Source organism: Ochlerotatus camptorhynchus, unplaced genomic scaffold, assembly GCF_037179485.1.
Source record: "Ochlerotatus camptorhynchus isolate MF236.1 unplaced genomic scaffold, CSIRO-AGI_Acam_v1.1 ptg000437l, whole genome shotgun sequence".
Classification (NCBI taxonomy): Eukaryota; Metazoa; Arthropoda; class Insecta; order Diptera; family Culicidae; genus Ochlerotatus; species Ochlerotatus camptorhynchus.
Genome location: NW_027040923.1, coordinates 132,492 through 158,711, shown reverse-complemented (window position 1 = coordinate 158,711; position 26,220 = coordinate 132,492). Strand labels below are relative to the sequence as shown.

The 26,220-nt window shown below is 39.0% G+C and overlaps 1 protein-coding gene across 1 annotated transcript in view; it reads left to right on the top strand.

Annotated features, from left to right (window-relative positions):
- The window catches only part of dpp (decapentaplegic), a 42,214-nt gene extending 32,753 nt beyond the window's left edge, over positions 1-9,461 (top strand). Inside the window, exon 3 of the mRNA XM_065234726.1 lies at positions 7,540-9,461. Coding sequence (XP_065090798.1) covers positions 7,540-8,414 — 875 coding nt within the window. The 3' untranslated portion in view covers positions 8,415-9,461. The remainder of the gene's footprint in view (positions 1-7,539) is intronic.
- Positions 9,462-26,220: the final 16,759 nt, after the last annotated feature.

Sequence of the window (26,220 nt, the reverse complement as noted above, 5' to 3'; positions counted from 1 at the left end):
TGATTCTGATAATTATTGCATACCTTCCGCCGAAAGGCTTTCCAGCCAATATAAAAAGGTTAGAAATTATGTTGATCTAGATCAATTAAGGTTTTTCAAGCAGTAAAAACATTTTTTTTTTCAATTTAACCACGATCGATTGTACAAAATAAGCATTCAAAAGCAAATTGTCATTCCAGAAAAGTCTGGTCAGTTTAAATGTTATTACGATGGAATTATCATTTTGAAGTTGCCTCTTCGAGCACCAGATTGAAAATGAGATGAGTTGACACTTTTTTGTATGTAAATAATGTATCGAGGATTCTATTCATCCGATTTCTTTATAACAGATCAACATTGGCGTAGCTAGAAAACTTTATCTGTAAGGGGCCTGTTGATTTTGGTTTTGGGTACATTTTTTCTGTGACCAGTAATATGACATTGAGGCTTACTTTTATTTTGATGGTGAAACAATAAATTTGATTATATTTATTTCATAGCAATTATTGGGACCTCGATTGGGGAGCCTTCAGAGCTTACTGAATTTGAACAAGCAATGATCCTTTGTTCATGGTTTTTGTAATGAAATCACATAGCGTCCGGATGGCATGATTTTAAGCATCTCAAACTTAAAAAAAAATACTCAGAGTTAGGTAATTCCATGAATTTTGGATCTAGTTTTTTTTTTTAGATTCTGAATATTTCATCATCAGTTAAATCTCAGACAAAGGACCCATAATTTAATTCTAGGATTTGATTTTGAAACACGGTAAAGTGCACACAGAATAAATTTCATACATATAGGACTTAAACATGATTTAGTTTTAAAACTTTTTAAAAATATTGAAAAGTCTGGTAATAATTTGTCATGATTCTGAATTCATGATGAACATCCGGAGACAATCAAGATTTAACTTTAATTCTAATCAAAAGGAATGAACTCAAAACTTGAATAATTGTGTCCTTGTAATGATTGTAACTAGGTAATAATTAAATTTATTTTTACAAAAGAATTTGATTTTTTTTTATGTTAGTTTTGGAACCAATTGATTATTTACACGAGCTTTTCAGTGTTCCTGTTTTATTTAATCAAAAAATATACACTAAAAACACGGATTTTCTATGTGCTAAGAGCACCCGCACCAATGCGTTGCTATTCGGGCTGCTAGTTTGACAACTTTAGTCATTTGCTGTTTTAGTTATCAACTTGTTTATGCACCGGCCGTTGCTATCAAGATTGTTAATTTACGTTTTCGGTTTTCGCACCGATAGTTGCTAAACTTATCGTTGAACTTCGAACTGAAATTGATCACAGAGTTTCGTGATTGTTTTTTTCGGCGATATTGATATACCTAACCACGAATACTGAAGATTGAAGGTTAAGGTCTAACTACAGACCCAGGTAATCAAGAAACGGTCCTCCGGAAGATCCGAATAGCCCAGTGATTTTTTAATTAAATCACTTGTTGTGATGCTACATGAATGAATTTGAATCTGGGACCAACATGCGCACACTGGTGGTCACGTAACTGTCCTCTGGGATATCCGGAACATCCATAAAAGTGGTCAATTTGTAAATATGATTGAAATATCGCACACCAAAAAGCGTAAAGGCATTTTCGGATGCCTATCTGGATTACTAGATTACATATTTTAGCTTGTGAATTTATCAAAAAATGTTGAAACCTTTAAGAAGTTCAGATTGATAGAAATGTGGGGGCAGTTTCATTAAATTCAAGAAAATTTAAGCTTAAAGACCTATGAGTAAGTTACGTGAACTTCGAGTAAGCTCTGAAAAGTTAGGGCAGTTCCATGAATTTCAGGAAAACTGTGAGAACTCGAGGGACGTTCCTTAAACTTTAGGTTCGTTTCGAGAACTTTATGGCAGTTCAATTTATTTCAGTAAAATAAAGGAAATTATCAAAAAGTTCCGAAAATTTAAGGATAGTAAAAAAAACTTCAGGGAATGAACCTAAAGGTACACAGAAGATCCATGTTTTAAGGGAAGTTTAAAAATCTTCTGGGCAGTTCCATTAATTTCTGAACAATTCCAGGAACATCATCAGGAGCATATAAAGAAAGTTCCGTAAACTTCAGGAAACAATAGAGATCTTCAGGAGAGTCTGAGGAATGAAACTGTGAACTTCAGGCAAACTTCAGGATTTTCAAAGTGGTACCAAAAACTTCAGAAAACTGCAGGAACTTTTAAGAAAATTTGAGAAATTCAGGGACATTGTTCTCTGGATAAATAAGTTGGAGAAGTCAAAATAATTTCAGAGATGTGGAGATAACTTGAGGAAAATTGACATTTTAAAGAACTGCCAAGTACCTCAAAGAAGTTAGACTAGAGAGCTTTAGGGAATTTCAGATATATTAACGGCACTTCCAATAACTTCATAACTTCGAGAAATTCAAGAAATTCTATGAAATGAGAAATTTTCTCATAAGAATAGCTATAGAACTTTTTAACAGTGCAATATGGAAAAAGGCTAGAAGACCATGAACAAAAAGTTCGAATTTTCCATAGTCCTTTCCATACAAACTTCAAATGGTTTGTGTCAAGTCAGTTTCTTATCAAATGAGTTCAAATTTGGGAGGCCAATCAGGACACAATTTGGAATCGTTTAAAAATTGTGGTTCAAAAATTTCAAATTTTGCGCATCAGTCTAGTGGACACCCTTTAAATGAAGGAATCAGTAGAGGATAATAGCATCGCGAACAGGTTTGTTAATTGATAACCGTCGATAACGTCTGCAATAGTAATTTTCATTTCCAATTGCAGACGTTATCGACGGTTATCTATTAACAACCCTGATCACGAATGAATGCCCTCCGACGGACATAATTGATTGTTTATCTAAACAGAAAGTGCAATTGATTTACGACTCAATGCACCGCGCACCGATCGATTCCAGAAAACAATCGCATTAGTCCGTTTCCCGATCCGTGATCATTTCCACGAATCGTTCGATTATCAACAACAACAACCCACCACATACCGCGTATCGGCTTGCGGCGCATAATAGGTGAGAGTTTTCCAGAACCGCTCAGCACAACTGTCAAATATATCAATAAACAAACACTTAATCCACCATTTACTGCATACACACATCAACCGCCCTTCCCAAGCCGAACAACCGTCTGCACCAGCCAGTGCAGACCCAGAGTCGCGATCCGAAGCCGACCATTCGTATCGGCTCGCGGCTTTGATCGTGGCCGCACCTCAATTAATCGATATCACGTTCTGGCACGCCCGACCGCCAGCACCCTCCGTTCTTTGGAGTATTACCTCATCACTCAGCCTCGTTTCTCACCCCTTGCTCCCCCGCAGCCAATCGAACAGATGCAAATTTTCCGCGTAAATTCGGGCCAAATTTGCGCCGCACCGTTTTCAAACACATACACACACCCCTTATCGGAAATTTATGCACTTTTTTCCGCCTTGATCCCGATTGTGTGTATTACTGCTGTGCCTCGTAGCAGCGCTCGTTCGAGACAGAAAGGCGCAGCAAATGGCGGCACGCGGCAACAACAACACAAATTTGCACCCCCTACTCTTCCTCCCTCTCTCGCTAACCCTTCCACGCAGCGACCCGACTAATGGCCGGCATGGTAATCATTCCGGCATGTTTACAGATATTCACCAGACAAAATTCATTCGCGGAATCATTCAACATCAAACAGAAATAAATTACGCTCTTTATTAGCCGCTCGCTGGGGGATCGCCTTTTTGCGCGACGGTGGCGGCGACGGCGGCGGCAGTGGCTGCGATCGGCCTACCTCAAGGGGACGCGTGGTGGGACCTGTCTGAGTGGATCGATATTGATTATTTGTGCGCGCGAGATTTTCGGAACCCTTGTTGCCGAGAGCCCCTTGCCCACCACATGGTGCACTACACCAACATGACCCAATGCTGTGCTGTGTGGACCGAATACGAATCTCCGATGTTGATGTTGCGCGGAACACAAGCGTGGATCAATTCACACCTAAATCGCGAAACAAATAATCGTGTAAACACTACTGCGCCTGCGGTGGGACTTTGGACTGGATTGTGGAGGTTCTCGGTGGGTGGTGATGGGCAGCAGCACCGCAAAGTAGCTTCGATCTAACATAAACAAGCAAACAACTTGCTTGCGATGGCAAAACATCACGGGAGCGAAAGTGTTTTGAGCAGTTTTTTCCTGGTTCTCAGAATGGGAATACGTCGTTCGAAATTTTGCGTGTCCTAACCGTGGATTGAATCGAAGCAAGAGGGGTTGATTTTGTATGTCAAGGCCCAGAATCTTGAGTGAAGGTTCAAACGTAAAAGTTGGTGAAACTTTCATTTGAAAAAAAAATGCTTTCCTTTTGAAATCAAAGGGTAGTGAAGAAGAGATACTTGATTTTTTTCAATATCTCAACCATAAATGTGTAAAAATGTGTAAATTCAATCTTGTTGCCTGTCGCATCAAAGAGTTGTTGCTAAGACCCAGACAGACCCAGATAATTCAATTGCCATAGCAGTTGAAGAAAATTTGTTTTAGTGAAGTTTAAACCGGTTTCCTGGAATTCGGAAAAGCGGACCAAGAAGCCATAAATAAACCTGATCCCTTATTCAGAGTCATACTCAGGTTTTTTTATTAAGTGGCAAACTCTCCGTTTTGCACCCCCTGCCTCTTTCCCTCGTCACGTTCCATAAAGGTAGAGAAAAAATATCGTGCTTTGTTTTTATTTTTTGACGTAGGATTACGTCTTTTGGCAACACATTGGGGGTGCAATTTCAAAAATCCAAAATCGTCGCAATCGCGTTACGAAAATTGGTCAGGTTTTGACCACTTATAACTCTGTCATTAGCGGATGGATTTTAATTCAAAACTAGTCATTCGATTTGAAATTTTTCTATGAATCTGCTAAAAAACTATCCATTTAAAATAGCACACTATTGAAAATTATACAAATGTCCAACAGTTGCAATGGTGATCAAAATTATCACCGATGGCCTCCAAAAATTGCTTTCTGTAACACAGATTTTTAAATTGAATTCCATCCGGTCCATCCGAACGGTGCTTATTCAATAACTATGAGTGTTCTCTAGTACACAACGAAAGACTGTCTGCAAGCAGCGAGCTGCAGCCCACATAAGCGTCCATTCACCGAGGAAGGAGGAAGGAACCGCACCGCTACTGATCGGATTGAGTAGCTCTTCGTGAGTAGCTGTGGGCCATATATGCCAAGCGCGTCACCCTCGTTCCAATCAACATACAGCTCGCCAGCCTAATCAGTGTTGAACACCCTCAGCTCAGTATTACTCAACCATCATGACAAACCGGTTTTTTTTCCGGTCCACCATAAATTTATTAAAGAGTACTTCCTGGATATTTGTCAAGGTCATCAATCGGATGTCACATCCCATAAGTTTCAATCTAACATACCATATATTTTAAGACAACATTGGGGTGCAATTTCAAAAGCCAAAGTCCGTTGCGGCATGAAAGTGGTCTGATTTTGATCCAGAGATCATGAATTTAAAATCTTAATACACCAATCGATAGGAAATGTTTTTGGACTCGTTGGGTACGGGTATGAGTTGAGTTTTGCGTATACAAACCCGTTCCTGATCATCTGCAGGTCAATGAACACATATACTTATTTGTAAGGTTTCCGTTTTTGTGAAGGCATTGTTGTGTGTTGTTTTTTTTTTGAAGAGATTTGGCAAAAAGATGCTCAAACTCATTACTATCTTTATTGGATAAGATGCAAGAAATACCCGAATCCGACTATTCCACGTTTTTTTGATACCCATACCCGACTCGGACCCGAACATTTATTTATTTGGTCAAAATACCCGTATACTCAATAGGCTAGTTAATCCTGGATGATTATAGTTACTGGAAAATCCACATTAGAAAATAGTTGCGAAACTGTTGATTATGATGATGATGATGATGCTGATGCTGATAGTGGACTACCACTCATTGTAGCACGGAAACTAGACAGAGAGCTGTGAGTTCTCCTCTCTGTTGAACTTGATCAAGCTGAATAACCTCTGATTGTAATTAACAAATCGCTGTTTGAAGGGTAAAAAACGAATGGATGGATTGATAGTCAATTTACCAATTCATTTCCTTGTGACAATTAAGAATCTCCTTTAAATAACCTGATCAGCCAATTGGTCAGAAAACGAGCCATCCAACAGGAAGATACATCAATGAATGGGGGACAATAGCTAGTCCTTTATCCACGAAATGTTAGCAACAGGGAGTTGACATCTTTACTATCCCCATCCAAATCGCTTCAATTGGGTGCCTCATCCAGATTTTTTTTGATATATAGTAATATGTAATAATAATACGAATAATACGATAATCAAAAGCATAACGTCTACCAAAATATGCGAGTCGATTGAAATCTGCCAAAAATAAATCAGGGCTAAGTTGATTCTTAACATACAATCGTAGATGCATAGGTGAAGGATAAGAGAAAGGAGAGTCAAAGGTGTTGAAATGCAGAATCTCGAAGTTATCGAGATTGAATGTTGAATTACATGTTTAGATATCGTTGATCCAGTTACCTATCATATAAATTAGCATTTCATCTAGTTATTGATTATTGTCAATAATACTTAAATTTCGATGAAGATGATGCTACCTATTTTACCTATTATGTGATACCAATCATCACAGAAGCCAACCTTGAATCGTAGACCAGGTCCATTAACAATACGCTCGTTCCGAAAAGGGGCTATATGGTACCACTCATCTTGTATAGTCATATTCTTCTTCAGATTCGCTCGCCACCCGGAATGAACGCTCGGTGCGGTTAGCAATATCAAATAGCGTTACATGGAAACGACAAAGACCAGGATTAGTTTTTTAAAGTAATAGTTTCATTAGAATATCCAACTAACCATATCGTATCTCAGAGACATTGTATTACTCGGAACCTACATTTAACGTTATTTTGTGATTAAGTAGTTACTTGGATACTCATAAAAAAGGTTGTTCAAGTACCACAAGTTCCATAACGCCCAACTATGGACAGCTAAATGTTTATCCCATTTATTCTTTGAATTAGTGAACACCAACATGATTATCTGCTACGAAACACAAAAAAACATATATATACTTTATAAACAACCAACCCACCGCCCCTGCACGGTAATGTGGGCCAGAATTTTTTATCGGTTACGAAGTGAAGTACTTCTCAAACTGAACCGATACGTTTCTCAATGTTTCAACTTTATCCTAACGTAAACCTAATATTATCACCCATATGCCCGTCCACACCCAAAACCCATCCCCCACATAAAATCAAAAAAAAAAGTTTTCTGTATGGCAAACACGCCCGGACATAAACGAGAATATAGGTATACATCTTCACTAGCGGTAACTACGGGTAATCATCGAAAGTACTTGCATTTTATCCCACATAATAGTAAGCAAATATTACATCTCCCGGTTGGGTGTATCATTTTTAAATTAATTAAAAATGATACTAACCACCGTGACGTACATCTACATATTGTACCTACCAGCCAACAACATCACTAACACAAGTCCACTCTTTTCTTCTACTTTCCAGAAAGCCATATAGACGACCGGTTCAAACACCACCACCGCTTCCGATTGATGTTCAACGTGACCAACATCCCACGAAGCGAGAAGCTGCGGGCAGCCGAACTCACTCTGAATCGTGATGCCATCGAAGATCGTCGGGCGCGATCCGTCCTGCATCAGATCCTGGTGTACGATATAATTCGACCGGGCGTGAAAGGCAAACGGGCACCCTCCTTTCTGCTGATCGACTCCAAATCGGTCAAGATCAACGAGACCGGCTCGGTGAGCGTGGACGTCCTGCCAGCCGTTGAACGGTGGCTGCGATCACCCAAGCAGAACTATGGGCTCTTCATCCAGGTCACCAGCAAGAGCAAGCGGAAACCACAGTCCACGCCGGAACACCAGCACGTACGGCTACGACGAAGTATAGACGAAAGCCACGACAAGTGGTCCCACAAGCAGCCACTGCTCTTCACCTACACCGATGACGGTCGACATAAACAGCGACCCATTCGGGATGCAATCAGCAACGCCAACCGAGCGCGGCGAGCACCAATGCGAAATCGCCGGCGAAAGAATGGAAGCGAAACCTGCCAGAGGAGGCCCCTCTACGTGGACTTTAGTGACGTCGGATGGAGCGATTGGATTGTGGCTCCTCCGGGATACGAAGCGTACTATTGTCATGGCGATTGTCAGTTCCCAATAGCTGACCATCTCAACACGACGAATCACGCAATCGTGCAAACATTGGTCAACTCGATCAATCCCAACCTGGCACCGAAGGCGTGCTGCGTGCCGACACAGCTCTCGTCCATCTCGATGCTCTACCTGAACGAGCAGAACAAGGTCGTCCTAAAGAACTACCAGGACATGACCGTAGTTGGTTGCGGATGCCGTTGAACCACAACCTCACATTGTAAATTTCACACACACACACACACACACATTGTATTATAGCAGAGTATCCTCTTAAAGAAGATACTGACGAGTATAGGAGAAGAAAACTATGTAGATTCGATGTTGAACCGGCCGGGCCGTAGCTTACACAACTCAACCTTCTTATCTAATGTCATGTAAATTTTTAATCCGTAAGCGAACAAAGGTTAGGGAGCTCCGATTGAACGAAATGATACAAGAGTGAATAGGAATTTGTGCGCCAACGAACGAACGAATGAAATGCATGCGAGCTTTGATTGGGAATAAGTGTTATAATCTAAGCCCTAGGAAACAACCCCAGTGTCGATGAAAACATACACAAATTGTACAAACAAAAAAGCACGAATCACATGTCCATTGCGAATGCAAGCTTGAATGTGCGACACGACGATGAAGTTGATGGGAGAAACAAAGCTCCATGATGCAACCAAGGCACCTCGTAAGCAAGAACGCAAGCGGCTTAGCAAGGAAACCTGTTTTGTAAATATATCTAATTTAAAACCGCTAGCTAATATATATATATTTAACTACGACCCAAGCTACCACTCTGTATAAATGAAATGCTACTCCGCGCGACACACGCACACGGATCACAGTCGCACTCACTCTGTAAAGCAGCTCGGATAGGATTGTATACTTACTTTTATTTCCAGGAGCAGTAGTGCGGAAGATTGTTTTATAATGTAGACGAACAATATTTGTTGGAGCATTATGTTTTATTTATTTAGTACGGTTAGACAGAGGGCATATCTAAGAATGTTGTTTTAACTGTTTCGGAGTTCAATAGGAAGTCATTTTCGTTGTAAAAAGAAGCGTGAACAAAGAGGAATGGTTGAGCACCCCCTTGAGAATGTAGTAACTGTACTCTCCTCATGCTATACAATGCTATTGTTTATCCCTTTCTTGTAAATTTGTGTAATATACTAGTACCTGTATTTGAGGAAAAGTATTTATTAAATAAATCGTCGAAAATTGAGCGAGGAATAAAATTTGTAAAAGCAGTATTTCAAATTGTTGCGTTGATTTCTATTTATTATCCTGATGAATCCCTGATTGTCTTGTTTCGAAATAGTTGCCATGCGCATACCAAATCCATAAATGTCGGGTCTAAATTATCGTTACGATGAACGATATATCTAAATTTAATCCATCCCTCTATCTCCATTTTTTTACGAGGTGAACCAGCCTACGGCTAAAAGTCTGGATACTAAAGAAAACTAAACTAAACTTCAACTCATTGTAAGAATATCGTAATATGCTCCGAATACATGCTGGTTTGATAATCAGGACATTTAATTTTTAATTACATATTACGTGTACTTTGCTGCATAATAAATATGCGTAATCATTCTGAACCATACTATAAGGCCATGATAAAATGTGATATTTTTAACCAACAATGGGCCTTAAATAGCCTAGTTGGTGAAGGGGTCATGCAATAATTACGTTAGCACTTTTATGGGATTTCCAAAACCTCCCTTCCATCATTGTAAGACTAAGTAATATTTAACAAAACCCGCCATAGGGGGACCTCTTTCTAAGATCTTGCAAGGTTTATTTGAATGGTTTGTACATGATTTGTTAATGCTTACGTAAGGTATTTCTGAGACCCCCTCCCTGCCATGATAGAAAACATATGAAATTTTCTAACAATCCCTTCCCCCCAGTGCTAACGATTTTATTGAGGCACGGTTTTACCAAGTTATATTGGTTGGCATAGAAAGCTGTTACTTAAAAACTATGCAAATGTATCTAGAACACTGATGTTTTTTTCGTTTATTCCTAGTGCGCACCTAGTTCCACCCTAAGAGCTATCAAAACGTTCTTATTTTCGTTATATTTACTTATGACAGACATGATTTAAGCATAGAGGTAAGTCTAAGACCAGAAGGTCCCGAAGAAAATAGCTCAACTTTTTGGCTCAGCTCTGGTACTATCTTCGGTCCCAAGCTAATCGATTCACCCCTCGAAACATAAGAAAATCCACTAACCCCTCATTTTATCTGTCAAACTGTGTAGTACTGGAATTTATACTAGAATGGGGCACGTTAGTCGATTTGCTTTGGACCAATAGGCTAGTCAAGTAGTGAGCCTATTTAAAATCGTTAGTTTCGTATTGATTGTTGATTGTAGTACCGTTGTACATCTTTAATCTAGTACCTCGATCGTGGTACTGGATTAAAGAAGTACAACGGTACTACAATCATGTCTGTCGATGGTATTAGGGTCGGACCTAGATCCGCCCTGGGTCCGTCTCAAACTCGACGTGGTTTGCTTTGTCGAACACAAACACAGCTGTCAAAATCAAATTGTGAACAATTTTGACATTGTTCACTAATGAAAATAAAAGGTTTGAAAATCGAAGAAGTGTGGAATAAAATGATGAATGTACAGACATTTAAGTAAACTGCGGATTTAAGTAAACTGGAGATAAAATGAGGGGTTCGTGGATTTTCCTATGTTTCGAGGGGTTCATCGATTAGCTTGGAACCGAAGAGAGCACCAGAGCTGAGCCAAAAAGTTGAGCACGTTTCTTCGGGACCTTCTAGTCTTAGAGTTACCTCTATGATCATACTGACTCGACCCAGGAGCCATTTTCGTTCGTTTAATGAAAGTCGACTCTGACCCAGATTTAAAACCGAAAACGACATACGTTGAGAGCCCTTAAACGTTCGTATAAGAAGCGTAAAAATCATAGAATAAGAAAATAGCATTAATAACACTAGTTTACAAATAAAAGTTAAAAAAATAACTTCAATGCTTGGCCTTTGATTCTTATGTAAAATCGTGCGCTGAATCCAAAAACGCTGTCAGAAAAATTCTCAGTATGATAGCTCTCTAGATACAGTTAAAAAATGAAATTTCACTAAAAAAAAGTGTGTTCACTAAAACACAAATAGGGGAAAAGTTCTCTTCGGCAATACCTTAACCTATTATCGTCAGGGGGGTAAACAACGTCCTTGAGAGCTCAATTTTGGCATGTGGATACATTGTGTTTCAGAGCAACTATTGGCCAAATTTGAGTGCTCTAGGATTTTGTTTACCCCCCTGACGATAATAGGTTAAGGTATTGCCGAAGAGAACTTTTCCCCTACATCCGGTTTGTAATGTAGCTACAAAATTAAAGATAATAAAATTTTATTTCGATCAGCTGAATATCATTGTGGTATTGTTGTTGATTAATAGTATGTTATTTTTTTTTTTAATGTTTTGCATATTTCCAACAAAGTTTCCCACACAAACGCGAACCATAAATTAACCTTACCAAAAATGGTTAAAAATTGTTTATAATCCCTGTTAAATTTTAACTGAAATGGCTATGGAACTTTACAAGAACGTTTGTCTACCTTATGTATTATGGTGTGGACCTTACAAATAATGGGTAGTTAAAAACCATTGCCATTCCAAATTCTTGTTTTCTCCATACATTTTCGGAAAGAGAACTATATTAGAACCTTTTACTTATGGCTTGAGAACTTGAATGTTAATGGTTATGGTAGTCAGTAAGGTCCATGAATGGTTTTGTATCATCGATCAACTTTAGGTGCAATATATCGCTTTCCATACCCATTTCAGTTAAAGTTTAGGAGGGATTATAAATAATTTATAACCATTATCGGTATGGTCAAGTGATGGTGCGCGTTTATGCGGGTTTTAAGCAAGATAAATACCCATAGCTACGCCAATGCACAGTGGTTTGAATGCTCAATATCACGAACTTTTTTATTTGCGCCTTCAATGTCGGTTTTTTCACTATGATGTCTTTATAAGAGTTTTTGTATAAAATAAGGCGCAAAGACTAGTGATAGGTTTTAGTTCGGAACTCCACCACAGGCAGCGCTGCAAAATCTAACTTTTTACATTTACAAGATAGGTATGTGGTGTCTTGAGCAAAGTTGTAGATAATTTTACTACGAAAAGCTTTGCCTACAACACAAATCCTCTATATTCCTTAGTTTTCGAGATACGTAAGGTTTTATATGACTGTTCGACAAATTTTATTTTTTTTTTTTCAGTTTTTATAACATATTTAAAAACTATAGGTTATAGAAGACTATAATGTTCAACAAATATTTGTATTTTATTACAATACAAAACTTTGTTCAAGACGTCCAAAAGATATCGATTACACAGGCTGAGTTATTCACAAATTTAGTAAAAAAAAATTACATATTTTGTGCCATCACAGACAAAAATCCGGCAAAATCCGGCAAAATCCGGCAGGTGAATCTTGAATAGGATGAAAGCTTGTTCATCCAAATATGTTTGTTACATCCATTGTGCCAATCAAATTGGAATCAATTTGGAACATTTTCTGATCCTCTCATCAGCAGCCTTAGAGCATCTCGAGACAAGCCGATTAATGACCTCTGTAGCGATGCTAAATACATGCTTGATGTGGAAGAGAAGGATGAAAATGTTCTTAATAACAATATTGTGTAACCTTTGTTTATATTTTTGAAATATTTATATATACATACATACAACGATGTATAACGTAATACGTTAAATCTTTTAATTATAATATAATAATAGCTAACTCAAAATTATATATTACTTTCAAGTAGACTACTGTGATTTATGATTATGGCAATTACTCTGATGTCCGTGGTCAAGACCTTTTTGAAATACAAAACAATCAACGAGGATACTAAAAGGGACAAATGTTTCAATAGAATTTGAGATCACTTTTGAACAAGCTTTCATCTTATTCAAGATTCACCTGCCGGATTTTGCCGGATTTTTGACTGTGAGGGCACAAAATATGTAGATTTTTTTACTAAATTTGTGAATAACTCAGTCTGTGTAATCGATACCTTTTGGACGTTTTGAACAAAGTTTTGTATTGTGATTAAATACAAATATTTGTAGAACATAAAACCTATAGTTTTTAAAATATGTTATAAAAACTGAAAAAAAATAAATTCTGTTGAACAGTCATATTAAACGCTACGTATCTCAAAAACTAAGGAATACAGAGTATGTGTGTGTTCAACAAAGATTTTTGTAGTAAAATTATCTACAACTTTGCTCAAGACACCACATACCTATCTTGTAAATGTAAAAAGTTAGGTTTGCAGCGCCACCTGTGGTGGAGTTCCGAACTAAAATCTATCACTAATCTTTGCGCCTTATTTTATGCAAAAACTCTTATAAAGACATCATAGTGAAAAAACCGACATTGAAGGCGCAAATAAAAAAGTTCGTGATATTGAGCATTCAAACCACTGTGCATTGGCGTAGCTATGGGAGTGGAATTTTAGGTGTACGAGAAATGGATGTAATGTTGGTCTAAATGCTCCTAATTTGGGCCCATACATAAGTTCAGCAATCGACAAATTTTTCAATAGCGTCCTAAAATATCCATTAGTACCGTCCCAATGACACGTTCATCCAGATAAAATTGATAACTAGCAGATTATTAGCAATGGGCCCAATCTTAGATCCATAGGCCAACATTAGAGCCATTTCCCCTATGTCTCCTTTTTTTATTGTTCTAGACTAGAAGAAACAGTGTCGAGAATTTATATTACATCAACATTTAATCGATAACATAATAAGACGTCTTTAAGCTCTACAAATTGACCAAGAGTTCAGGATTCTTTTTTGACCTCATGGAACTTCGTAAAAATTAACGTAGTAAAAACTTAGTAGAAATTCTGGAAACTTCATTGAGCTTCAGGGGAATTCGTAAAAACTCAGGGAGCTTTGGAAATGTTCAGAAAACTGCGTAGAAGTGAGAACTCTATTTTAGTTTTGGAATCTTCGTAGAAGTTTTTTTTCCTTGATTTTTTTCCGTCGATCTTGTTTTCCGTGCTGAGCACCAATGCTACCGATGCCAGGGAGGCAGCTGCCACACCTGGACCCTACCTATCGACCCATTAACTCATGAACCGGGGACCAACGGCTTTTCTTCCCTTCCGAAGGAAGGCTTGATCAGAGATGCTATGCCTCACAACATCCCGGCGGCGCCAACTGGGATTGAACCAAGAATTGCACCAGCTGTTGGGAGAACCATCCATCGTTCACATTGCAAAAATTGGGTGACTACGGTAGGCTGGGCATGTCGTAAGAATGTCGCACGACGACACAGTGAAAATGGTTCTCGAAAGCGCCCCAACAGGAACAAGAAGAAGAGGCGCGCAGCGCGCAAGGTGGATCGACCAAGTAGAAGGTGACCTGCGGACCTTTCGCAGACTACGAGGCTGGCAAAGTCTGGCCATGAATCGAGTAGAGTGGAAACGACTTCTTCGGACAGCAGAGGACAACAAGCCCGATTGCAAGCTATAAAATTGATCCAAGAACGAAAAACCGTGGAACTGTGATATTAGAATGAATTTGGAGTCTTAACATAAACATGGAACCGAGTAACCATAGGACAGTCCTCCGGAAGATCCGTAAAAATGAACCTGGATGGCCATTGGAACGTCCTCCAGAAGATCCTGATCATCCGTAAAAGTGGATCATCGCTGAAGCTGTGAAAAAACCGTGGTTTTTTTTTTCGAAAACTCTTGGAACTGCGATTTAAGATAGAATTTAGGGTCGTGACATAAACATGGATCCGGATGGCCATGACACTGTCCTCCAAAAGATCCGGAACATCCGTAAATTTATCATACTGTGAAACTGATCCTAGAGCTCTGCAGTTCTTTTTCAAATACTATGATATAAAAAACCTCTGGATCACTTTTACGGATGTTCCGTATCTCCCGAAGGACGGTCCTATGGCCATCCAGGTCCGTGTTTTTTTATCTTTATTAAGGAGACTTTCAGCCCTGGGCTGGTTCGTCTCCGGTACGTGTTTATGTCATGACCCCGAATTCTTTCTTATACCACATGCTTTTGAAAAAACCGTAGAACTCTAGGATCAGTTTCAAAGATTGACCATTTTTAAAAATGTTCTAGATCTTGCGGAGGACGGTCCCATGGCCTTCTAGGTACATGTTTATGTCACGACCGCAAATTAATTTATATATGACAGTTCCAAGTGATTTCGAAAAAAAACCGTGGAGCTCTAGGGTCAGTTTCATACAATGACCACTTTTACGGAATTTTCAGATCTTGCGGAGGACGGTCCGATGGCCATCTGGGTCCATGTTTATGTCACGATCCCAAATTCATTCTAATATCGCAGTTCCTAACGTTTTCAAGAAATCCAAGGAGCTCTAGGATCAGTTTCGTGAATTTTTCACTTTCACGGATGTTCCGGATCTTTCGGAGGACGGTCCCATACCCATCAAGGTCCATGTTTATGTCACGACCCCAAATTCATTCTATCATCTCAGTTCTTAGTGTTTTTTTTCAAAAACTGCGGAGCTCTAGGATCATTTTCATTGCTTGACCACTTTCACGGATGTTCCGGATCTTCCGAAGGACGGTACTATGGACATCCAGATTCATGTTTATGTCACAAGCCCAAATTCTTTCTATCATCACAGTTCCTAATGTTTTCAAGAAAACAACGGAGCTCTAGGATCAGGATCGTGGATTTACTACTTTTACGGATGTTCCGGATCTTCCGCTGGCGGTCCGATGGCCATCTTGGTCCATGACCCAAATTCATTCTTATATCACAGATCCTAATGTTAAAAAAACGCGTAGCTCTAGGATCAGTTTCATGGGTTGATCACTTTTACGGATGTTCCGGATCTTCCGGAGGACGGTCCTATGGACATCCAGGTTCATGTTTATGTCACAAGCCCAAATTCTTTCTATCATCACAGTTCCTAATGTTTATAAAAAAACGCGGAGCTCTAGGATCAGGATCGTGGATTTACCACTTTTACGGATGTTCCGGATCTTCCGGAGGACGGTGCCATGGCCATCTGGGTCCATGACCCAAATTCATGCTTATATCACAGATCCTAATGTTAAAAAAAACACGGAGCTCTAGGATCAGTTTCATGGATTGTCCACTTTTACGGATGTTCCGGATCTTCCGGAGGACGGTCCCATGGCCATCCAGGTACATGTTTATGTCACGACCCCAAATATTTGTTTATATCACAGTTCCTAATGTTTTCAAAAAAAACCGCAGAGCTCTAGGATCAGGATCATGGATTGACCATTTTTACGGATGTTCCGGATTTTTCGAGGACCGTTCCGTTGTCTCCAGGATCCATATATAGGAACCATGACTGTATTCTGGCTAATTGTGAACATTTGTGCCCATTAATCTAAATTACAGATCTTGCGCCACTTGCAAAACCCTACAAACACACCTTTCAAAAAAACGTGTAACAACTCTTTTCGCTTTTTAAAAAAGTAGACGACTATATTACTATAGGTACCACAATTTTTGAAATTCATTAAGAAATGGCTAAGTTGCGCCATTGCAAACTTGCCGTTACACGTTTTTCGGAGGCTTCGTAGTCGGCGTAAAGTTTTTTACCCACCGTATTCGGAGTGTTAATGGCAAATAACTCATCAACACTAGGGGACCGTGAGCTCCAGCCCACCTATGATTATTCGCCTTGCTCTGAGACAACTATCCCGGATGGCACTGAGTGCCTCGTTCCACCAGTAAGCGCCGTTTGTTCCTTTGCTCCAGTTTCTTCGGCATGTCTTCGCTAAAGTTTCTGTCAACTCGTCCACGTTTAGGTCCACGGGGTCGCTGTCTACACGGAGTGCTTCAACAAAGATATCCTTGTCTAAAACCTATTTGTAAAAAGTCTAACCGGTTTGCGGTCTTAGACAAAGTTGTGCTGCATAGATTTCCCTATCTTATTCTGAGCATTTTTCTGAATTTCCGACAAGTTGCTGATTAAGTTCATTCAGTTAACCATACATTTCCCCATGCAAATCCCGATCATAACCAACTTCGATAACGGCGCCGGTGGTGTAGTGGTAAGCGTGATTACCTCTCACCCCAGCAGGCCTGGGTTCAATCCCAGTCGGCGGCGCCGGGATGTTCTGAGGCATAACATCTCTGATCACGCCTTCCTTCGGATGGGAAGTAAAGCCGTTGGTCCCCGGTTCATGAGTTGATCGGTCAATAGGTAGGGTCCAGGTGTGGAAGCTGCATTCCTTGGCACATCGGTACCATTGGTGCTCAGCACGGAAAACGAGATCGACGGAAAAACAAACCAAAGGAAAAAAAAAAAAAACCAACTTCGATCATATTTAGCACAGATAATGGGGGCCTCAATACAAATCGAAAATGCAGTGGGGTTGTGATCCGCCAGCAACTTGACCCACCCTAATGAAGCATATTTATTTCCCAACAGGTGATCAAGCAAGCAAGATTTGATATGGTACAGATGACTCTATCATGTGAGCGTCTTTTTATTTTATTCAAAAACAGATAACACGACCAACACAATTGAATGAAATATTTGAATTAATGACTGCTAACATTTAAAATTCTCAAAATGTTCGATATTTTGATTCGATAATTGTATTAATCAATATCGGAACGTCTCTATGTAGGGGTAAGCTGTGAGACCATCATCATCAAATTATTTAGGTTATACCCAATGCATACAAATCCGTTCATCTTCACGTTATTATAATATAAAGTGAATGATTAATGACAAATCCAATTCAGAAGTAAAAAAATGCTTTAATTTCATTAATAATTTCTAGTATTTCTCAAACACATCCCACCAACAGCGTCACAAATTTTGCTAACTTCAAAGATCGTAAAAAAATATGCCGACAGCCTCCTCAATACAGAATGCTTTAATCAACTTGTACAGAAGTGGCAAATTGTGATTGTAAGTACGCGCTTAATTGCTTCTAATCTCGCGACTGGACAACACTGCTCAGACTGCTTGCCGTGGCAAATCAATCTACCTTTTTTAATTAACTCATTTAATAAACACTGAACACACCGGTCGGTTGGTCGGTCGGTCGGTCGGTGCTAAAAATAACCGATATTTAAAATTCTAAATTAATAGTGATTAAACGGGGCGAAAAAATGCTAGCCGTGTGCGTTCGCACAAACCGCTACCTTCTATGGTTGGCAATCATGATCATGGATGTGTATGTATGTGCTTGAGCAAGTTGTCCGCTCCAGACACTTTGACTGAAGCCTAAGCTTAACAGAAGGGAGAGAAAAAAAACTGCTAGATCACCTCCGCTCGACCCGCAGCAACACCGTATGCTGCCCAAGATCTCGGTGGAAGGGAAGTTGCAAATGAATGGAAAATGCAAAGCGAACACTTCAGGTTGACTGCATGCTGCTGCTATGGTGTTGTCCCGGGGACAACAGTGTTAATAGAGTTACTTTTTCGAAAAAGAAAAAAAAAACCTGCATCAGTAACACATGCCCTGGTGTCGTGCTATGAGCAGATTAGAACAGGTTCGCTCCGATCAGCAGCCGTGCAGCCTTTGTGACTCTTTGGTGAACGCGGCCAAACTGGATTTCCCAGAGCCGAAGAAGTGTGTTGTTTTGCTGCCAGGCATACTTTTATACCCAGCTACGGGCCGCGCGCGTTACATCTATCGCATTAGATATTAAATTATGGTAAACATAGTGTTTCTGGCGAGGTAATTGTAACACGTAATGATGATTGCAGGCCATGTGTTAATTGCAAACATTCGATATTCACACTGACTCGCGCGCAATATTCTAATCGGATTGAACCACTATTTCTGGGAGTTGTTCTGGTTAATTGTGATGGGTGGATGAGTAGACTAGTGGTTTTGGATATTCTCTGAATGATAAATAAACTCCTAAATTGAGTTACTGGGTCAAATTTCAACCTAAATATATGAATACGATTTAGTGGTGCATCCACTTATTTTAATGCTATTTGAATTGAAAACCAATGGCCAGTCCTAATATATCTAGAATAAGTTCTTTTACCAAAAATCAGATACTTGAACATTGACACGGTTCAATTGTGTACGAAGGGGCACATCTTAATGTAGATGGATTATGTGAGGATTTGCAAAAAATCTCATAGAATTTTCCCAAAACTTTGCTGTATGTCATTAGGGCCAACCACAAAATAAACACTCACAAAAAGTTAGCTCAATTGGTTGAAAGATTGTAAAGATATAGACAGCACCACCCATCGCGTAGATGGGGATTCCAGTATTATTTCCTTACAGCAATATACAGCAAAAGCAAAAAAGCAAGTACGGGAACAAACCTGATAGCTCTATTTCATAAACGTAGTTACTAGACTGATGCAAAATTTAAAATTTTCGCTCCACAGTGTTCAAACGGTTTCGAATCGGGTCCTGATTAGCCTCCGAAAGTTTGAACTCATTTGATAAGAAACTGACATGGCACAAACCATTTGAAGTTTATATGGAAATTACTATGGGAAAACAAAACTTTTCGTTCATTGTCTTTTAGCCTTTTTACATGTTGTACTGTTAAAAAATTCTATTGCTATTCTTATGGGAAATTTTATCAGCTACAACTTTGCAGAAAATCGTTTTTCAGCCAAACGTCAAATTAAATAGATATTAATTGCTTAAGAGATTGATAATCTTATGGGGGGGGCGACCCCGGCGTAGTGGTTAACATCCATACCTCTCACGCCAAAGTCACGAGTTCAAATCTCACCCCCGGACAAGTCACGAATGACCCAAGAGTGTTAAAGTGACTATAATAAAAAAAAAAAAAAAAAAAGATAATCTTATGGCAAGATTCAGCAACTGTATTGTGGGCAACACTGTATTCTGCAGTATGACATAGTAGCCATGATTTTTGTCCTCTATTCTAAGCGCCATAAACATCAATGTTGCCTGCTGAACAGTTGATTGAGCATAATCATAAGACATCAGTGACTTGAATCATTAATATTTTTGTTCCTTACATTTGATCGAAAAGTAGTCTTGCACAAAGTTGTAGCTGAGAAAATTTTCAACAAGCTCAGCTATCATTTTGTAAAGTAGAGTGAACTGGTGAATTTTGAGATAGATACGAACCGAAATTATGGTTTCTTCATAGTAATTCCCATATAAACTTCAAATGGTTTGTGCTAAGTCAGTTTCTTACTAAATAAGTTCAAATTTTGGGAGGCTAATCAGGACCCAATTTGGAACCGTTTGAGCACTGTGGAGCGAAAATTTCCAATTTTGCATCAGTCTAGTAGCTACCCTCCCTCGCCCCCTTTACTCATATCAATAAAAGTATAGTTTGAAACTGAAATAACTTCGAAGTTTCATATCTTATCGAATTGGTATGTTCAGATGAATTATTCATAAATAATTCAGAGTTGGTTGGAAACGCTATCTAACATGAAGCTTTAGTGTGATAATTTATTAGCTAGAGAATGGTCTTAGAAGAGGGTAGGTGGATAGATCCGTTAGAGTACGGCAGTATGAAAATTGAATAGAAGTTGAAAATGAGCGAAGGGCCATTAATGCGATAGTGCAAGTCAAACGACAGTGCCCGCATCTTACGCTTAACTCCACTCATTAGGTCCTGTACAATATATGGCTGCAGCTTCTTCTGTACGAAAACCCACTTTTTATTCATGTCTTCCTCAGATTTGACCTCCTTGGGATGCATCCGTAGCGCCTGCTTCATAATAGTCCAGTATTTGGCGATGGGCCTGGGGGGGGGGGGGGTTCATGTCCTTGGGTACAAAAGTGACCCCGTAGGCTTCGTACCACTCCAGGACAACATTTGAAAGTTTCAGCTTCCCAACTAACAATTTTCACAATGTAAACGCTTTACTCATTTCATTTATACAGTCTCAAGCTGTATTCAAACGTTATAAGATATGAGGAAACCTTTACTCAACCACTATACAAGCAAATTTGGCGAACTTAGTCAGCTACTTATGGCTGTTGGAACAGTCGGGAGAAGCTCTTATTGCATATCCATTAACGCTTCTATACAGCTGTTATCCTGCTGTTTAGTTGTGTGTGAACTTGAAAGGCGCTTATTCAACCTTTTCCCGGTTGTCCAATAATCACTACACAGCTTTCTCTTGAAGCCGGGTTAAATACTGTTTACGGTTTTTTATGAAGGCATTTATTGAGTTTATTTTGCTGTGAATCAAATTAATCGAAATTATTTACAAATCATCACCAAATTATTTACCCTGCACCGGGAACCTGGAATCGAACTCGAGACGACCTCATTGGCAAACCTTGACACTACCAACTGTGCTACGCCAACACTTTGAACTTATGTAAACAAATCAACATTCCCTTCTACAACAAAATCGCTGAGTAGAGGCTTTATAATAGTGCACATGAATCACTTTTCTCGACTAGTTATAAAAGAGCAGAGTAAAAGTTGTAAAACTGCACACGTCTAAAAATAAACCTAGTTGACTGTGAAAATGCTTCCGAAGTTACTGTAACACAGTTTATTAGCTAAGTACAGGTTGTTTAGTTATTGAAAAAGCACTTTTGATGTTAATGTTATTCAGCAAGAGTGTTGGTTGTGTAGAAGCCATCAAATGAGTAATATATTCACTTTCTTAGCTTTGTTTTGCAGCTACAAGTGGATAGTTGATTAGTATGTGTATAGAAGTGACATTAGCTTTTATTAGCTGATGTTATTCAGTGCGAATCACAAATTGAATAATGGTTGTGAGAAAGTTGAGTAAACGCTCTCCAAAACTATTTTGCTAGCTTTTGCTTGTAGCTGTATCTGCAGCTTCTTTTCAGCTACTTTACAGCACAACGCTGGAAAAGTTGGCTTACAAAGCTGAAAATGTTAGTTGGGTTCCTTATTTCTTCCGGAACATTAAACTTGTGCTGGACGGTGAAGAACAGTAGCCCCGGAAGCTGCCGGAAGTCCACCTTTACGTAAATCTCATCATCCATGATGAGACAATGAGGCTTCGTCAGCATCTGGGTGTACAGTTTCCGGGCCCGTGACTTTCCCACCGTATTTTGCCATTCGTCACGATTTGCAGCCTTCTGCACTTTGTACGTATGCAGTCCCTCCCGGTTCTTGGCTCTCTGAACGAAAGACTTGGACGGATTCAACTTTTGGCCACATTCCTGACCGAAGCATTGGGATTCCGCTTAAACGCTTTCATGACACACTTGTGATCCTGATCAGTGATAGAACATCCATTCTGACCGCATTTCTCCTTCCGTTCGATGCTCAGGATTTCGTAGTAACGTTTAATCACACGACTCACCGTTGACTGCACGATTCCGAGTTGTTTTCCGATGTCCCAATGAGAGAGTTGAAGATTTTCTATTTGCTTGCGCAAAATCAATTCACGACGATGCTTTTCGGGTGACGCCATTTTTTCCATTTTTCGAAAAACTGACAGCAATAAAAATTCAGTCTAACAAATACACTCTAAACTACTACTACCCAAATTTTCAAGAGAAAATACCCAATTGGTAATTTCTACAGCATTGTAGACGGACTTGCAAACTTAACTCGAGCATTATATTCCCGAACAAGCAGCGTTCCAAAGGCAAACCGATCAACCTGATTCTCAATAGGTCTAGTAAGACCCAAACTGAGAACTCATTTCGTTCGTGGTCAACCTTCGTTCAAGCGTATTGGTTTTGTGTGCCACGAAGCGAGGGATCAATTGGAGCAAACCGGTGGAACTTTTCGTAAATAGAATACATACATCCCTCCAAAAGTGCCTTCGGACATGTTGTTCAGTGAATCAAGGCCTTATGGTTGGTGGACAGCATTTCAGAATGTTCTCATTAGGGGCGATCCATTTATTATGTCACGCTAAATCTAAATTGTGGAACAATTACGCAAGTTTTTCCTATACCTAATGCATTGCTTGTCACAAAATTACAGACCGTGACATAATATATTCATCACCCCCTATGCAACGCTAGTGCGCATGTGTATTTCCTGCTTCAGCTATATTTTAAGATCCTGACCATCTAAAATCGTTCTGTCTTCAGAAAAGTTGTACAGGTGGCCAAGACCTTACGGATGGTGAGCAGAATAGTTAAGAATTCATTCATAACGCGGTGCTAGTGTTTAAGTGAATATTTGTATAAGCTATATCTTGAGATTTTGGCCACCTAGGAAATTTCTGTCTTCGGTAAAGTTGTTCATTAGGCCATTTGTTCATTTAGGTCATTGTTCATTTGGGATGGTGGGTAGATAAGTTGAGAATGTATTCACTACGCAGCGCTAGTGTGCTTACGCTACATTTCTTTAGATCCATCATCTTGAAAGTTTATGTTGGTCGGTGGTCAGATTATTTGAGAATTTATTCACTACGTGGCACTAGTATACAAGTGAATATTTGCATCTATCTATCTATTTATCTATGTAATATATAAACGCGAAAGTTTGTCCGTTACGCTTCTGCTTCTTCTCCTTCTTAATTTACTTTTTAAAGAGTGGGAAATGACAAACTCAAATGGAACGTATAATGTAGTGTACTTTAAAGTACTGCTGTGGTAATGTGGTGTAATACAGATGTTCGACGCTATTTTGGATTTTCAAAAATCCAAGATGGTGATTTCCGGATTTTGAAAATCTGCTAAATACCCTATCATATGGGTATATTCGGAACGGAAACGCTGAGTAGAGACCAGAAATTTTGTAATTTAAGATGGCGGTGCCACACCGTCCGAAGCGGTAATGAGCAGCGCATTTTTATATCTTTTCAGGTTCAAGCAGAACGATTTGCAACCGCACCTGACAGGATTTCCCGCCGTTTTTTATGAATGAGGCGGGGCAGAAAGTTTCTTTTGTGCAGAATATGTAAAAAAGGATGCACTTTGGATGTTAATCTAATTGCATATATAGAGGTACCAGATAGTCAGTTGTTGGTAATTCATCAAATGTATGTCTCCTCTTAAGCATTTTTTTTTTTTTTGAAAATTTTGGCTCTGTGTGTAAAAAATTGTTTTTACTTATAAGGGGCTGTTCATAAACTACGTAGATAGATTTTAAGGAGGGGAGTTGGAAATTAAAAAATTGTATGGACAATTGTCTACGCAGGGGGAGGGCGTCAAGAATCCCAAAAAACTATCTACGTAGTTAATGAACTAATGAACTAATCGTGGTTTGCTTAAAATTTATTTTCCGGAAAAAAGTGATCTTCACAGTCCATGTCTTTTTTGGGTTGTTGTTAAGGGGGGAGGGAGAGGTTGTTGTTAAGGGGGGAGAGGTTTTTACATACATAATTTTCCAAGTCTTATTGCTCATTGTGGTGGCCATGGTCACGCCGTGATCCACCTTTAGCCGCTGACTTAGTCCTGCTTGCTGCAGGACCTAGTACCTCGCCGTCCGAAGCGGTAATGAGCAGAGTCTTTTTGACTTATATATATATTTGATCTATATTTCTTGAATTTGTGTGGTTCACATGTATTACATATCACGTGACACAGACGCGGCTTTTCAACTTTAGTTTCTTTGAAATTTCAATTATTATTAATTACAGTTCCTAGTCCTATCAGGCCTGTTTTAAGAATGACCACCTTGGTGGGATTGGTTTGTTTTAAATTTTAAAAAGGAGACTACTTATAACTACTATTTACAACTGTAACTAACCTACAACTACTATATACACCTAATCTACTATATACAAATTGCTTATCAAAGCATGTTCTGATAAATTACATTTTTGTGCAAATTTAGTCTTAATTTCGTTAATTCTGGAATCTATTTTGGCAATGACTGCCTCTTAGTGTAAATTTGTTATTCTAGTGTCGAAAGGACGATCAAGAACCATCCTCAGCACTATATTCTGAGCGACCTGAATTTTGTTCCTGTGAGTCTGTGCACATGATTCCCAAACCGGAGCTGCGTAGAGGATCGCAGGTGCTATGATTTGTTTGTAGATAGCCAGTTTGTTCACCCTTATGAGCAGAGTCAAGAAATCAGCGCTGTTATATATCTTTTCAGGTTCAAGTAGAATGATGTGCAACCAAGTGGTATTCGTTTATGATGACTGGGTTTGGGAAAAACGTTTAGTTCATGAAAACAGTGATAAAATTATCATTAGAGCATTTTTCAAAAGTTTTTAGATTAAAAATTGGAAAAGTATTTATTTCAGCAGATTTGTTAAGTAAAATCCTATCGATTGGCGTATTTCAATTTTAATTTCATTTATAAATGACAAAGTTACAAGCGTTCAAAACCTAGCACTATTTTACCACACATATTTTTTAATTTGTGCCAAAGTATAGTCGACAAAAACGTAGTTCTACGTCAAAACGGGCAAATACCCTACAATATGGATATTTTCAAATCGGAAAGGGCATGTAGACGCCGGGAATCGATGATTGCCATCATTTTGGAATCCATGATGGCGGATTACAGTTATCTGAAATCCAAAATGGCGACTTCCAGTTTTTGAATACCTTCCAATATAGGTAATTTTGGAACGGAAACGACGAGTTGAAGCCCAAAATCAATTATTGTCACCATTTTGGAATCTAAGATGGTGACTAACGGTTTTTGAAAAACTTTAATAATCCCTACAATATGGGCTTTTTGAAGCGGAAACGATGATTAGAGACCGAAAATCGATGATTAAAATCCAAGATGGGTTTTGGGTTTTGAATAACTGTCAAATACCCTACAATATTTGAATTTTTGGAATGGAGATGACGTGTAGAGGCCAGAGATAAATGATTGACGCCATTTTAAAATTGAATATGGTGGCTTCCGGTGTAGACAAATATGTATATGGTTGTAATTAAAATAAAGTATTATAATATTAAAATTTGTGAAAAATTTCAAACCTCCAGGACTGAAAAAAAGAAGTGATGCAAGCTTCAAAGGTTCTGGGAGCTTGAGCTTAATTTTCATGTTTCTTGAACGAAGTTAAACTTAAAAGTTTTCCAAGATTCTTGCTTTGATCAGGTCGGTAGACATTAGGTACGGTACACAACTTACGTAACA